Source organism: Emydura macquarii, unplaced genomic scaffold (assembly GCF_026122565.2).
Source record: "Emydura macquarii macquarii isolate MOO-44397 ecotype Brisbane River unplaced genomic scaffold, CSIRO-AGI_Emac_v2 contig_3470, whole genome shotgun sequence".
NCBI lineage: Eukaryota > Metazoa > Chordata > Testudines > Chelidae > Emydura > Emydura macquarii.
In genome coordinates this window covers 7611901-7628779 of record NW_027133607.1, presented here as the reverse complement: position 1 = coordinate 7628779, position 16879 = coordinate 7611901, and the positions used below count along the sequence as shown (strand labels likewise).

The window sequence follows — 16879 nt, the reverse complement described above, 5'->3', positions numbered from 1 at the left end:
GAGGTCTAGGTACCCCAGGGAGGGAACATAGGAAGTAGCCCAGGGAAACCAGACCGTAGTTTGGTTGTATTGTGGCCTGATACTATGTCAGCGTGGTTTGGCTGGGACCCTACTGACCCGGTGGTGGAACCCTCCACCACTGCTAGAGCCCTGGGCTGGGAGCCAGTGGAGCAGGGCAAGCCCAGGTCCCCCTACCTCCACCCCATCTGCCAATCCCACCCTGGGTGGCAGCTACCCTACTGGAGGCCTGGAGGCCTGATTGCTGGCTCTGCCCTGCCACAAGGCCAGAGCCTACAGACTACTCGTTGGCCCTGCCCCGGCCTGAGGGGCCGGAGCCCCTAGACTGCTTACCAGCTTTGTCATGCCCGAGGACCAGAGCTTATGAATGCTAACTCCCCCCTCTGAGCTTTGTCCCCACAGAAGCACCATTGCGAGGGGGCACGGCCTCCCTCTCAGACGGACACAGAAGGATGGCCCAACGCCCTACACTGAGCAAGGACTGCAATGGCTGCATCTTTCTCTCATTAGCCTTGGCTTGCGCAGACCACTCTGATCCCGCCCTCTCCGTGGCTTGGGCCTGCCTCTTTTCTGGTTAATTCCCAGCAGCCCCCGAGAACAGCAGAGGCTACCCCTCTCCAGAAGGAGCCAAGTGCAGCACCTGTGCAGAGTACCGTGGTAGGCTGCATCGGAAGCAACCGAGGGGATTCTGGGCTGCACTTAGGAAGGTATCGCCCTGCAGCTCCTCACAAAGGCAGAAGAAATCCGAGATGGAAGATGCAGTGCGACTGCTGCTGGAATCCTGGGTCCAGTTCTGGTGCCCACAATTCAAGAAGGATGTTGATAAATTGGAGAGGGGTCAGAGAAGAACCAGCAAAATGATGAAAGGATTGGAAAACTTGCCTGCTGGCGATAAGATTCCAGGCACTCAATCTATTTAGCTTAACAAAGAGAACGTTGAGAGGTGACTTGATTACCGTCTGCAAGTATCTACACGGGGAACAAATATTTAATAACGGGCTCTTCAATCTAGCAGTCAAACGTATAGTAAGATACGATGGCTGGAAATTGAAGCTAGACAAATTCAGGCTGGAAATAAGGTGGAAGGTTATAACAGTGAACGTAATTAACCACTGGCACAAGTGGTTGTTGTGGTGGATTGTCCATCATTGCACATTTTTAAATCAAGATTGGATGTTTTTCTAAAAGATCTGCTCTAGCTCAAACAGGAATTAACTCAGGAAAGTCGTGTGGCCTGTGTTATACAGGGGCCCAGATTAGATGATCACAACCGTCCCTTCTGGCTTTATAATCTATGAATCAACCCCCATGGAAGAACAAAGCAGGGAACGACATTACACACACACTGACATTTACTACTTGACATCAACCCTACCCTGAGTTCATGGGAGCAGGATCTGACCCAGGGTTTCTAATGACTATGCATCTATCTACGCTGCATAGAACTACTGCAATGACGCTTAAACTTCAATGCAGGTAATTGCTTTAATGGCACTGGGGCAGAGGTGGATTCCCAAGAGACGGGGCCAGACAGTTTCACAAGGTTCTCCTGCTAGAAATTCCTGGGAAGCCCCTTATCAGGAGAGAGTAATTGAGGGGTCTGAAGAGTTGGCAGAAGGTGAGGTCTCCTGACCACAGATCTAGGCATGGGCAAAGGGAACCCCGCCATCTATAGCAGAAGGAACAGGCCTGTCAGAGTTGGCTACCACACCACGCTGCTCTGCTGTCCATTCCCCCATGCAGCATGGCTCCTTTGTAGCAACCGGGGAGGGCATCCTATGGGAGGTAAAGGTGCTCTGGGAAACTTTAACTCCAGATGGGACTGCCAGGTGGAACTCCATGGGGCTGAGTAGAAAATATGGCCTGTGTGAGTGGCCAAGCCCATTGTGCTACCTTCTCCTGTGCTCAGCCAAACCCTGGGACAGTCTTTCTGCATGGAGTAATGCTGCTCGCTTCCCTTCCAGGCCCTGAAGGGAGCTGAGCCTGAGGTAGGTTCCCTCTGCCTGCGTAAGCCGAAGGGACAATCTGCAACATTGGACTCAAATTCTGCAACCTCTCTAAAACACACGGGGCCATGCACTGGCATAACAGAAAGCCAGCGTTGGTCCTGTGAGCGTACCGAAGCTAACTGCACTGCCTCTTATTGCAGAAAAGAAGTTCTAATGAATATTAGGATAGCACCGCTGGACTAGGTTACTCCCATTGTAAAGTCCTCTTCTCAGCGTTGGAGAACTTGGATGGGAACCTTGATCTGGGCTGGATCTTGACTGATACAACTGAGTTTGGATTTTAACTAAGGAGAGCAAAAAAGGAAGTTACTTCTCATAAGCCAGATGACTCCACATTTGCCTTCTACTGCGGCACTGGGGTCAGTTTCTGCATCATGCTCTCACATCGTGGTTTGATGTTTGCCACCGCAAGGGACAATATTGGCCCATCTTTTGTACCAAAGCTACTTCAGTGAATGAAGGCCTGTTATTTTGTTTGAGCTTCTGCATCATGGAGTATATTTTGTCCAGACCAAGCCCCCTTTTTATAACATTTCTAAGTACATAATTAAGCTGTTACACCTGACAATTACCATAATAAAGGCAAGCTGAACTAGCTGTCTTCATTGCATTTGCCTTTATCTAGTTGCCTCCTCTTTAGGGGCTTGAACACCACTGCCCTGCCCCTTATGTCAACATCTACACACTTGTGCCAAGGTGGGCATGAAACACTACCAGCATTTTATACCACACTCACTCTGTACAGATGTAAATGATGACACATGGTGCAGGGCTATGGAAAAATCAGGCTGCAGATCCATGCGTGCTGCACTAAAGACATATTCACTGTCTTTGTGTGGTCCAAGATAAGTGTCCAGTGAAAGCCAAGAGAGGGGATCTTGTGAATAATTATCGCTTGTTTCAAACAGTGGACTTGGAAGCACTGTTTGCACCCCATACTCAAACAGAAGCCAAAGGGAACTTGGGGTGCAATGTCAGTTGTTCCATTCAGCCCAACTTTGGACCGCTTGGAAACAACGGATTCTAGATTCATTAAGGAAAAGGAACTTTTGCGGTCCAAGCTCCAATGAGCCCAAGGCTGCTCTGTGTTCTGCTTTCCTGTCTACTTTGGATCATCCCAGGGAATGGGGTTTGAATGATTTCCACAGGGGAGTCCCTACTGTTCGTGCAAATGTTGTCAAATTCTGTCAGTTATACCAGCTCTGCATCTCTCTACATGATGATATTTGATACATGATATTTTATTCTTCCCCCCCAATCTTTCAAAGTACTGGCTGGCTGATGATGAGAGAGTCTTAAGTACTTGGTTAACATATAATGGTTAAAAGCAAAAACATTGTAACTTTTCCCCGCCAACGTGTTGTTTTCCTGAAGCAGAGACACAACTTACCTTTCCTCCAGGAGGTATTTTACAGCCTGTATATTCATGACTCAATTCACCCACCTGTGATGATGTGTGATTAAAGATGACTATTTATATAATTGATATCACCACTGTTCTATAATTACCATAAATCTCGCGCAAAGTGTATCATGTGAGGTGTCAACGGAAAAGTTACAATCTACGATTATCCTGGTTAAATCCATGTATCGTCTTCGTATCTGAAGTTAGGGATATTGGTTATACACTTGTATCTTAAACCTGTGTTGTATTCCTGGGTGACACCTACCAGATGGATTTACCTCAGGGCTACACAGCTAGGTACTGATGGCCCATCATGGACACTCGGCTCTCACAATGGTCCATTGAAGGAACTCATCCCACCAGTAGGTCTTTCTCCCTCAGACAGCGAGGAGCCAATGGCCACCCCCTGTGTTTCAATAAACCATGGAAGGACATGTCATATGCTCATGTGACCCTAGATTCCCTCTTGGGCCAGTAATTTTCCATACCCAGGGGCTGTGGGCTTTGTTTGGGAACAGTAATTTTCCATGCACATGGCAGAGGATCTAAACAGACACCTGAGACATCTCCATTTTGGCTCCTTCCTGCTCTAATTTTCTGGACTGTGGATTTACAACAAAACGAAGCAACTTGAACTATGGACTGAGGACCTTCCAATCTTTTGGAAGTTATCAGAGAGCCTTTACAAGCCAGCAAGCTATTCCATCACTGCTGCAAACCTGACGCAAAGACTTTGCAATCATCTGTATGTATATGATCTATTAACCATTTATAACTCTCTTCTTTTCTTTTACGATTAAAATCTTTAGTTAGTTTACTAAGGATTGGCTGACAGCGTGATGTTTGGGTAAGATCTGAGATTCCTACTGACCTGGGGATATGTGTCTGATCCTTTTGGAATTAGAAAGAACCTCACATCTGGTGAAATAGGTTTTCAGTAACTTCTCACTATATTGGATTGGGTTGCTTGGATGGGAGCCAAGGCCTGGAATGCCTAAAGGGGACTGTGTTTGGCTTCTGATTAATCGGTGTGATGCTGGGGAGACTCTTTTGTTACTGGTTTCGTGAATTTAATTGTAGCTCCAGGGATTGGCTGCCCTATGTCTTGCAGTCTGTCCTGAGTGTCACATTCTCATTGTGGCCCATCCCAGGCATCCAGTCACACCACCACCGAGATGCAACATGCAGCCACCTCTGGTGTGGAACGTGACACACTACATGTGCCCTCACCTATTCACCGATAGTTATTTTTTTAACCCTATTTACAGATTAATTTATGGGAAATGGTGGGCCTTTCAGACATTTACCTTTTCTAAGCATTTCTCGTGTTCTGGATTCTTTTGACATTCATTTACTCTTAACATCTAGCTGAAGGCTGAAACTCAGCCATTCCCACAGCACAGTAAAGAGGTTTTATTTTTAGTCCTACCTCATTGGCAGATTTCTTGCTTACTTAATAAATGATGCTCATGGGTTGATCATTAGCATTAATCTACAGTATCCTTCACTGTATTACGCTTGCATGCACTCTTCATTATCATAAAAGCTGGGGGCAGGACATTCACATTCCTAAAGAGCATTAGCGTGTCTCATTTCCAAGTCCTTTTTGTTATATTTCAAAAGGAGCCCAGCGTGTCTTGTGTGCAAAGATTCATCTTCAAGACGACCCACAAATGGAGCTTTAAAGCATCTAACTGCTTCATAAATGTTGGCACCAAATGCCCCAAATAGCTAGGGTTGTCGGGGGACATTCACCACATTAGCAGCTTAAAACTTACCACGCTTTCCTTTCTTATTTAGATGCCAGCTCCTGCCCTGGAGACTTTACAACACAGAAAGACAAAGGATGGGAGAACAGGCATATTGTCATCCCCATTTTATACAAAGGGAACTGATGCACAGAGAGGTTAAGTGACTTGTCCATGACCACAGAGCAAGGAGGTGGCAGAGCCACTCCTGCCGCTGTCTTGTCCTTTTATCTCTACATAGGCGTGTCCTGCTCACCTTGAACAGTTAAAAGAACAAGAGCAGCAGCAACGCCTGCAGACATGCCCCGCTCTGAGTTCATGTTCCCAGGCAGGCTCTGAGACACCTCCAGCCCCACACCACCCCTGCGGCTTCCTTTTGTTCCAAATGTGCTTTTGGTGGCTCTGAGTAGCCAGCTGTCCCCCTCTGTGGCTGCAAGCCAAAGCTCAGTGGGACTGGTGGACCACGGGGGTCTCTCACGCCCACCTGCAGTTCTCAACTTTCTTGTTGCTTAAGTACCTTTTCCAAGTAGTATCTAGCTGGCCCCCATTGCCATATTGATGGGCAGCATTTATTCTCACAACACCCCTGTGGGGGTGCAGACCCCCACTTGCACAGCTGGGGAACTGAGGCTAAGTGACTTGTCCAAGGTCACACAGGGAGTCAGTGGCAGAGCAGTGCGTTTCCGTGTTCCATGCTGGCACCATAACCACAGGACTGTCCTTCCTCCTGCTGAGTCAGTAGCCCATAGCAGGGATCTATGAAGTAGCTTTTACTGTGAGCCTTTTGTGGAGAGTTTTGCTTCAACTATTTATTTCACTCTCTCCACTGATTTTAAATCTTGCCACTTGGGTTCCAACATGCCCCGGAGGCTGTTGGCGAGGGTCAGACTCTGTCGACTGCCACGTACCAACTGGGCAGTCTGTGGAGAAGGCTGTGGTTAGAGCGGGCTGTGTGGCTGTTGTCAGGTAGGGGCGTGTGTGCTCTCTCCGTGTGCTGTTCCAGCCCCGCACAGATAGTTGGTTCAGCAGATCTAGCCACTACTACCCAGGAAGAATGACCACAGGCCTGGTTCGGTGACAGAGGCACTCAGCCGGATTTATTGGCCTCAAGACACAGTCCTAGCGCTCTGCCTTCGTGGTTACAGGTACATGAACACATCAGTGTCCAGTGGCAAGGAACGGCTCAGTCAGCGGCGGGAATTTCTGCTGTCCCCAGCGCCGCACGAAGGGTTAAGGCAAGACATCCCAATATTTATATATAAACAACTCGTGTTTCATGACATCTGCTTCTTACCTCCCCTTGTTTCATGCTCCAGGGAGCTCCAGGGCCCTCCTCATTACTTCTAGCAGACCCTCTCATCTGGCATTAGGCCAGGATGTCCCTGAGTGAATCTTTTGGAGTGTGTCCTCACACTCACCCGGGATCTGTCGCTTCTGAGGAGTGGCTGTGTCTTAGCCACGCTAGCAATACTTTTGCCGAGGTCATATCGTGAACTTGTAAACACCTACTTTATTACATGGCCTAGCTTTGGTTCACAGCCTCTAGTTCAGGTCTCAGATCTTGCCCCAGTCCCAGTGCTCCAGGCTTTCCTAACGTTACAGACTCTTAAAAGCTGAAGCCAGTGGCGGGCGGGGGACATAGGTGCTCAGCACCCCTGAAAAGAGGCGGTAAATGACTGGCCTGGGCTTTCAGACTGCGCTAAGACCGCTGGATCTCACTCTTCTCGATAATCACCAGACTGACGTGAATTCTGCACAGCATCCAGTGCCATCTTCCAAGAATGTCTTACGGGTGAATGTCTTACCTGTGGTCCCGTGTCACCCTGTGGTCCTGGAGATCCAGGTGGTCCTGTCACACCAATCTTCCCCGGTAATCCAACCTGCCCTTTAAAACCGCCCAAGCCAGGAACGCCCTTGGTCCCCTGCAAATTCCAAACAGTGGGTCAGAGACTTCCTTTCAAATGCAAACAAGCATAGACGCGCCCCTGGAAGTGGTGGTGGGGGAGGGTTACGAAACCCTACACAGCACATGCTTTCAGTGAGGTGACTGGCAGTGGGAAATATATTAACTCTTCATGTCTGGGTGTCCTATTAATAATGCATTGAAAGGATTAGGATGTTGGGGGAGGGTGCCTTTTGCCAGGATACACATGGTGCTTAGTTCAGCCATGCCTGGCATTCACCTCAGAGTCACGTCTCTGGGCCGGGCCCTCTGCTGCATGGCCAAAACAGCAGGACAAATACATCTGCGTCCGATTAAACTCCCAGAGCAATCTCATGATTGCAGAGAAACTTTTCCCACAGAGCTCCCTATGCTAAGAGACTAATGGTGGTGGGGAAATATATACACCCATCCGCATTATCCTGCCAATGCCAGGTGCGTACGGCCTCTGCTAAGGAACTGCGTTGACAGCCCCGGCCCCTGAACGCCTCTATTTACCCACAGAACAGTGACTAACCTTCCTGGGACTCATCTGGCGCCCCGTCACAGAGCACCTCCCAGATTATTGATCCTCACATCACCCCACTGTAAGGCAGGGCAATGCTGTTATCCCCATTTTACAGATGGGGGAACCAAGTCACGGGGAGACAAAGCCACTTGCCCAAGATCACCGGGGAGGTTGGTGGCAGAGCAGGGCATTAAACCCAAGTCCCGGGAGTCTAAGTCCCACGTCGGTTCCACTAGACCATCCTCTGTACCAGCGCTGGCCCTGCCAACACGTTTCAACGTGCTGGACAGCCCTTCTCTAGGGCTGAGAGAGTGGTTCAGATTCCCGGGCCCATTCAATCCTCAACCAAACGTGCTGACTGTGACAGGGATCACAATGGCCACCCCCCATGGCACGGTCAGTCCTTTGTGAGATGGACGCCATCCATCGACCGGGCACTAAAGCCCAATGCTCAGCTCACTTTGCACATGCCACCCAATCGGATGGTAATGTGTTTCTCACTCCCTCTGGACCTGGGCTGGATTAGTCAGCTGCTTCCGAGGTGGAAAGGTTCAGTTACCAAATACTTGAGCCATTAAATGCCCGCTAATTGACACTAATGAGCATTCTCCTGACGTTGCTGCGGGAGAGAAGCATTTTCAGGAGGTGGAGAGGCCGACCTCCGTGACTCAGCCAAGCTGCATTTCTAATTCAGGTGCATGTTTCTTTTGAAAACGAAAAATAGGAGCCCATCCATCTCAAGCCGGGAGAGTCAACTCCTTCCCCCTCAGAGCCCCGCCCGAGCACAGCTCTCCTGAGGAATGAGCTGGAGTGTGAGTCAGTCGGGTGGCTGAGAGTTGGAGAATCAAGTCGGGAGGTCCCCGAGATGATTGATGCGACGCATTCCCCCTGCCCAACGGAGCCTGGTTTTCCATTTAGCACAAGTGACCCCCGGTGACTCTCAATTTAATTGTACCTCACACATTGACTTGCATGAGCTCCTGCGTGGACGCCATGCAAAGGAGGTGTTCACAAGTGCGGGCAGCAGGCAGGGCAGCTGGAAAGGCTAGGATTTCTAAAACAAACTAGCAAGAAGAAAGCCTGAAACTCTTCTTCTCTCTCTTCTTTTACAGGAAGGGCCAGAATGGATCGCAGGGCCAATCTAGTCCAGATCCACGGTCCATCTACTCCAGAGTCCTGTCTCCCAGAGGGTCCAAGCAGATGCTTCAGAGGAAAGTGCAAGAAACCTACAGCAGGAAGAGGTAGGGTAATCTGCTCCCAGTTAAGGTCTCCTCCTGATCCCTAACAGAGATTGGATCACGCCCTGATGAAATGCTGTTTTATATCCCTTTCCAATGTTTTTAGCATTAAATCATTAAAGCTCTGGGTATTTTTGCTATCTGTATAGGTCCAACTTCCTCTCACTCTTGGCAATGTTTTGGCCTCAACAGATTCTTGTGGCAATGAGTTCCCCAACCTAATTACACACGGAGTGAAAAAATGCTTCCTTTAATCAGTTTTGAATTTGCCACTTTTAATTTAATTGCATGTCTGCTTGTCCTTGAGATATGAGACTGTCAGAAAAGAAGCTCTCAGTCTACTGTCTCTATCCCATTCGCTATTTTATATACATTTATCACGTCCCCTCTTATTCATCTCCTTCCTCAGGTAAACTATTTTTTCTCTCTCTCTTTCTCTTTTCATCCTGCTCTCTTCATCTCTTCTCCCTTCCCTATAGTTTTCTCTGATTTTCCATTTCCTCTGACTAGTTAGTATCAGACAGGCAGGTATGCTGCATTACTTGTGTGGTTAATACAACTGCGTTGCATCGAGTAATTACAACGGTTGGATTTTTAAGTGCTCAATTTGTCCATGGCCTGGATTTCCATGTTTAAAAAAACCCCAACATACTTTAGTTTTGCAAAGTATTGATAATGACACCATTTAGAAATACCATGTCAGGCTAAGAAGCAAAACAGCCAGCATGAATTTTCCTTTAGATAAATTTCCATCAAACACAATAATGCACCAATTAGATTGTGACAAGCTTGGAGTTATTAGGTGTGTGCAGTTCAGTTCAAGGGTTTTTTTTAATGTGAAAAAACAAGGCAAAAGTGAACTTAAAAACAGTTTTAATGTCAAAAACTCTTTAGGATACAAAAGCAGCAATAACCAATATATTGGTGTAGTCTGCAACTGCAGAGAATGAATGAACAGCTCCAGAGACTGGTCATGGGAAATACAAGAGAGCTGACTGAAAAATGTTCATCACAACTGTTTTCCATCCGAAAACGTTGTTTCAACAAAACTGAACTTTTTTTTGTGTGTGCACAAAATTGTTTAAATTTTGACCAAATTATATTTAGGAAAAAAATTGGAAAAACACTTAGTAAGTGTCAAAACATCCCATTTCAATATTTTTGCCACAAAAATTTCCACTTTTTCACTTTGAAATGATTTTTCATTTTGAAGTTTAATTGTACATGAGACAAAGGAAAAGGACTGAAAGTTAAACAAAATGTTTTGATTGACCCATAATGATCCCTCCCCCCCTTCCCCCCCCGAATCTCATGTCGTGAGAAAAATTCAAAATTTTGGCTTTTTGTCCTGACTTGGGACAATTAAAAAAAAAAATTCCCTCAAGTTTTTTCATGGGACAGAAAATCTGTTTTCTGACCAGTTCTAATATACATTCTTTCAGCACTAAGCCACAGACCGTGATAATAGTGACTGCAAGTTGCAACCATACGATGACAGGTTCTCAGTGTCGCTCCAGCTGGACAGTTGTCCACGCCCTCAGAACAACCACCACAACTGGCACGAGTAGAGAGTCTCTAGGGGTGGCGCTAGAAGACAGCTCCACTGGTGGTGAGGGGATAAATAGGGGTCATCAAGTCTGTATGCTTGGCACCTTGCACCATCACTAAATTCACACGTGCTCGTGCACACACCGTTATTCTGTAGAAATTATAAATTCAGTGATGTTAGAAAACAATATAGTTGAGGGAAAGGCTCCCCTGGCACATCACTGCCAGCCCCAAGCATTCACAGATCTTGATTCAGGCCCCCCAGACCATCTCAAGGTTGGCTTAAAAATCAGGAGGCTTTAAAAATAGTGGGGTTTTTTTTTTGCTTTCTGGGTTTTGAGCCAGTAGGTTTCACAGTTTCAAGCTTTTCTCCTCAACCGCAGGGGGCAGAAGCTTAGCCTTGGTTTTTTAAATGAAAATTGAGATTCTCAGATAATCACATGACTCTGGGAGTGGGGGCTTTAAGAAAAAAATCCCCACCATATATATTGCAAGAAGACTCAGGATAAGTCACTAGAGTTGGCAATACCTGACACTCTCTTCTCAGTAACTGCTAAGAAGCACGGGGAGAAGACGCTGGAGCATGCGTGAGGGAAGATTAGTTTGGGAGGAGAGCCAGAAAGGTCAGTGGGAAGGGAGTTAAGCAGTGAGGGTCTGGAAATCAAGGAGCGTGAGAGATCTGGAGAGGTGGGCAGGGCTGGGAGAAGTTGTAGCACAAGCAAGCCAAGGGAGCGCATGGGTTTAAACTGGCCATGAATAAATCTAGGCTAAAAACGAGAAGAAGGTTTCTAACCATCAGAGGAGCGAGGTTTTGGAACAGCCTTCCAGCAGGAGGAATGGGAGCAAGATACCTAAACAAATTTAAGATGGAGCTTCAGAAGTTTATGAACAGGATTCACAGAATCATAGAAATGTCAGGCTGGAAGGGACCTTAAGAAGTCGTCAAGCCCAGCCCTTTGCCCTGAGGCAGGACCAAATGCATCGGACAGGTGTTTGTCCAATCTCCTTAAAAACCTTCAATGATGGCGATTCCACAACCTCCCTTGGAAGTCTATTTCAGGGCTTAACTTAGACCTCGGGCTTGTCTACACTTACCTCAGCGATTCGGCGGCAGTTGACCAGAGTTACGCAAACTACGGAAAAAACTTGCGTAACTCCCGTTGACTGCTGTGCTTCTGTTCTGCGCGCCGTCTTCACTGCACTGCGCCGACGGGAACCGTGTTCCCCTCAACGCAGCGCTACACCACTTGAGAAGGTGGTCTTAGTACGTCGATTTCTGGATCAACCGAGCGGGTCTTTGCTGACCGCTCAGTCGATCCAGATAAGTCGATCTGACGGTGGCGACTTTGCCGTCGTCAGTGAAGACGTAGCCTTAGAAAGGTTTTCATCAGATCTAACCTAAATCTCCCTTGCTGCAGATTAAGCCCATTACTTCGTGTCCTACCCTGAGTGGACCATGGAGAACACCTGTTCCCCATCCCCTTTATAACAGCCCTTAACATATTGGAAGATTGTTTCTATTAAAGGAGAAGCGACTGATAAATCTAATTATGCGACTATGCCTTATTTCCAAATTATTTAAACTTTCGCTCACATTCAGAACCCAAACAATTTCATACTCATTAACTGCCCCTGCTCTCAGTGGAAGCAGGTTTGGCCCCCAAAGTACCAGTGCTGGAGAGACAGATCCTGAGTACACCCGCGTAGCTGCCTATGACAGCAGAGCACTGGAGCTGATGACCCAGGAGCTTCATGAGTTTATGACCGGGAGGTCCCTTCTACTTACTCCTTTGGAGCAACACCACGGAGCTCGTAGATGGTGGGAACTGGACCAACCAGCAGGCAGACAGCGTGGGAGGTGGGAGGGAGTACAATGGAGATATGGGCAGGTGAGGAACACAAACAGTGGCTGCACAGAAATGGTAGATGGTGGTGGGGGGGGGGGTGCGGGAGAGCACCAGAGGAGAGGCCAATGGGTAGAAGGGATACAAGCAGCTGGGGAAGGTTCAGGAGAGATCTGGAGGTTCATTGGGGAGAACAGATTTGAATGAAAGCTTTCCAAGTCTTTCCGTACTTAGAAATTTAGGCTGAGGGGGGCCTAGACCTCTTAAAAATATCCCCCTGGTTACAACTGATACAAATATTTGTGCAGATATTTTAATGTAATTAAAAACTAGTCCAGAGAGCTTCATGGTTGGGGTGCATTTCCCTCCCCTCCCTTGCTCTGCTTTGGATGCCATCACCATCTCATGCAGGAGAAACACAGGACCTGGACATCGAGTCCCGGAGCAAAGAATGAAGTAATAAAGAAAAACCACCCCCCTGCTGTAATTGACGAGCCTTCAATACTAGCAGGCAGTGCACCTCCCCACTTACACAGTGCTGTCGCCTTATTTACCACTTCCATCGGCACGTCTGCAGAATGCAGTGGACCGGATTCATCAGGCGCTTAAACCGGTCTGAGTCAGGAGTGACTCCAGGGAAGCCAATGGCTTTAAATTGGTGCGAGTGAAAGGAGAATGAGGCCCAATATATTGGGTGTAAAATGTCTACATTGCGTGTTTTCCAGTCCTGTTAGATCACCTTGCGATTCTACAGAAATGGCCAGGGGTGCATACACGACATCATACCACACCAGGGTTTCCATTCCAAGGCCTGCTCGCCACACAGATTTTGTACCAGTACAGCTATGTCCGTTATGGTACCAAAACAGTTATACTGGTACATCTCGTAGTGTACGTTATACCTGATACCAATACAGCTTCTTCTCCTTTCTGCATAGGAACAGCTGTGCTGGTCTAAAGTACCTTTATGCTGCTATAACTGCGTCCCCACTCAGGAATTCGTACCACTTTAACTACACCGAGATAGATAAAGCAGTACCACTTTTGAGTGTACACCATCGCCAAGGGTTAAATGCATCATCACAGAGTGAAGTTAAGGAGACACCTCCCAAGTCCAAGCTTAATGCCTAAGACAGGTGACACTTGCCGTCTGAAAAGGGCACATGGGATTTAGCAAGCGTATAATGTTGTTAACTTGACATGACTGATGTTTCATTCAAAATATGGTCTCAATGTTCTGAGAGTACTAACCTTTTCTCCTTTCTCCCCCGAAACTCCCCTGGGGCCATCTGCACCGGACAGTCCTTGCTCACCCTGGAAGTAGACAAGAGAAAAACCAAAGCCAATACATAACCTGCCCTGTCCGTCATTTCCCGAGCGAACTGTAATTCAGTGACAAGTGCACAGACTGTTTGGAATGGCCCTAGTACTGCTTAATGCAGGAAAGAACTCATTGGACGTGGCTAACTAGCTTCCCGAAGACGGCAGCTCTATTTCGGGAGAGTAAAAAATAAAGCATGGTGGGTTGTTATCAACAAAACCGAAGGTTTCTGGTTTTCCTTATCAAACAAGGCCAGCTCCCACACATGCACATTGTTCCACCCAGGTGATAGGCAGTGGATCCGCTGTAGCAGGGACGGTTAAGTTGTCATGGCGCCTTGTTGAATCCACGTCTTGCAGTTGGTATTTACTGCAATCCAGTCAGCCTAGCAGAAACCTTGATGAGTAACGTACAGGGTCTGCCTGGCTGATTCCCTCTGCAACCCCTTTGTCTGGGAGTACCACTGGCAGCAGATACGTTGGCAAGTTACCTCTGCAACCCAGAGGGCAGCAGGGGCAGACCCCCTCCCCCCCGAATAATTGGCAGGGGCACAGAACTCCGCTGGCTGGCTGCGGGGGGGAGAGCGAACTCCTCCAGTCCCAGGACAGGGGCACCATTTAGGGAGGGCAGCAGGGGGGCACTTGCCCCCTGAGTTTTGTGCCGGAGATCTGCTCGCAGTGGACGTCCAACCCCATGCAGAGCTCCAGGCTGCCACACTGGCCAGCCAGATCCCCAGCATTCTCCGGAGGTCATCCACCCTGCCCCCTTCTCCGCCTCCACCAATCAGCAGCTGAAACAATCGGGAGCGACAGTCCTCCTAACCCATAGTGGCGGGGCAGTGAGCAGAGTCTTTGTAGGCAGGGCAAGCCAGGAAGGGGTCAATTGAAGGGGAAGCCCAGGGTGCCGGGTGATGGTGGGAATACAGCGTACCCCGCGGTGGGACCGCAGGGGGAGAGCAAATCCTCCGGCCCTGGGGCCCCGGCAGGAGCCCAGAACGTGCCCCTCCAAAAGGGACCACATTTTTATTCTGGCGCACATCCCTGGAAAAGAGCCAGTTTTGGATTGACTTGAGCGTGTGGTTCAATGCCTTCCCTGGGCTCCGGATTAGACCCTGAGCGAGTGCGCAGAGCAAGTCCCGACTGCCTTGCCTGGCACACCTGCCCCACGCTCCCCTACCCGCCATGGAAGGGAGAAAAGAAAACGAAAACCAGGAACGAAACCCACAGCTCATGGTTGGATCCTTAGCATTCAGCTTCTGCCGTTCCAAAAGGCCCCCACGGTGTCCGCCAGGCCTGGTCAACCCACAGCAATTTGCACCCCTTTAACTACATTTGGTAACAAACTGGATTTAAGCTAAAATCAGCCAGTCTGAAACCGATTCAAGCATGTCCACAGGTGAGCTGGCGCTGATTTAACTGCATCAATTTAGAAGCAGATTAAGTTGCATCAGCGCCATTTCTGGGGCTAGACAAACCCCTGGAGAGAGATATGAGCTTTGGGTAATGTCATTTCTAACATTTGTCATGTCCTTACAAAGCCTTCCATCTAAGAGAGAAGAGGAACTTTCCCACTCACCTTTGGTCCCAGCCACCCATCTGACCCTGGTATGCCTGGTTTTCCAGGGCTGCCAGTTTCACCCTGCAAGTGGAACAAGATACAGGAAATGTAAACAGGTTGGCAACAGAAGGCGCTGATTAGAAAGATGGCGGGGTGGTTAGTGCATGTGAAAAGCTCACACGACGGAGAGTATTGCTATAATGCGGTTTAACCTCCTCAAAACTGGTGAGTGGATTTGCTGCCCTTCATTCGGTATAAATGTGAGAAAGAATAGGGGCCTCGAACCAAAACACAGGCGTGCGAGTCTTCTCAGGAATTGGAATCAGGCGGGCAGAGGGTTTTCGTTGGATATTGTTTGGTGCAGGTTTGGGTGGGGCAGAGGAGGAGGCATACCACAGAAACAGACAGAGAAAGAAGCCAGAGAAGCCAGAGAAAGACTGAACAAGCACTGAGAGCGTAGCCCCGAGAAAAATCCAGCTTTTGTGCAGAGCGCTGTCTGAAAGAGGCTTGGAGCTGTGAACCGAGAAACTATCTCCTGTTTGATTCCTGATGTATTCAGCGAAACAAGAGTTCATACGTTCTTTGAAAATAAACAGGATTGCATCACAGATACCTGACTCCATCATCGATTGCCTTCCTAACAGAAACAACCCAGCGAGCCCCAAACTTTGGCAAACAGCTGTAGTCAAAAGGGGTAACGGTATTTTAAACAGAGATGGGCCTGAACCAAATCCCCAGATCTGACACCACCATCCCAATCTGACTCCAAAAATACTGGGAAAATTCAGGCCCAGATCCAAACCAGCAAGGTCAATAACTACGGCTGTGTGGAAATATAATGCAATTCACCCCATCACAAGGCCTGTGGAGAGCTAAAATCCTGTTGCAGCCCTCCAAATAGGGTTTAAATGCTGCATAAACCTTGAGCTGGCCCCCTGCCTGGGAGAGAATTCCACTAATTGTGAGGAGATATGTAATGTGATTAAAAATGAGTCATGGTTTGGTTAAAGGCCATGGTGTGGTCTCACACTTTTTCTTTTCGTTCATTTGTCGTTACATGGTATGCTGTGTAACAAAGCATGCTGAATTTCACATCTGAACTGAATCTTCATCTGAACTACATTTCAAAGTCCAGAAAACTTAGAGATGTCCCCTCAAAATCAGGACTATTTCTAAAAGGAAAAGGTGCCAATTTTCCACTTTCAAAATGGCCCTACCTTCAAACGAGAAGCCACCAAGTTTTTCAGATTTTTTTTCCTGATGTCCTAGACCTCATCTCTGGTTTTAAATAAATGTGCTATATCCGGATTCCTTTCACTATCGTTATTCCACACGCACACATACACTTTGTTTTTAAGACCTATTAACCCAAATTCCCCAAACCATGGGCAATACAAAACTCTGATAAAAAGCTTTCTGTCAACAGTTAGACTCTCCAGTCAAGACCAAGAGATCTCTCCATTCACACCTCTAGGTCTTTCCAAGGAAAACGGCCAACAAAATACGGACAACAACATCCCCCATCATTTTAAGGTACCAAACAAACAGGAAAAAGAAAGCCCTTGAAAAATAAGCTTTTAGATCTTCTTTGCACATCATAAGGAAGCAAAAAACAGCACAAACCATCTCCAGATCATTCAGATATTCACTGAACAGAACTTAGTTTTATCCAGTGGGACATGGTCTTGCTGGTTGGCTATAGAACCCATCTCCTTCACACCACAGATTCCACTATAATAAT

At 47.8% G+C, this 16879-nt stretch overlaps 1 protein-coding gene and 1 long non-coding RNA gene across 2 annotated transcripts in view; one reads left to right on the top strand and one right to left on the bottom strand.

The window, feature by feature from the left end:
- Positions 1-9388, top strand: part of LOC137144557 (uncharacterized) — a 29416-nt gene extending 20028 nt beyond the window's left edge. The window contains exons 2-3 of the long non-coding RNA XR_010917424.1: positions 8743-8871; positions 9348-9388. This is a non-coding gene — a long non-coding RNA (uncharacterized lncRNA). The remainder of the gene's footprint in view (positions 1-8742; positions 8872-9347) is intronic.
- Positions 1-16879, bottom strand: part of LOC137144555 (collagen alpha-1(VII) chain-like) — a 188413-nt gene that overhangs the window by 27594 nt on the left and 143940 nt on the right. The window contains exons 84-86 of the mRNA XM_067534946.1: positions 15157-15219; positions 13512-13574; positions 6986-7102 (exon numbers count right to left, since the gene is read on the bottom strand). Coding sequence (XP_067391047.1) covers positions 6986-7102; positions 13512-13574; positions 15157-15219 — 243 coding nt within the window. The remainder of the gene's footprint in view (positions 1-6985; positions 7103-13511; positions 13575-15156; positions 15220-16879) is intronic.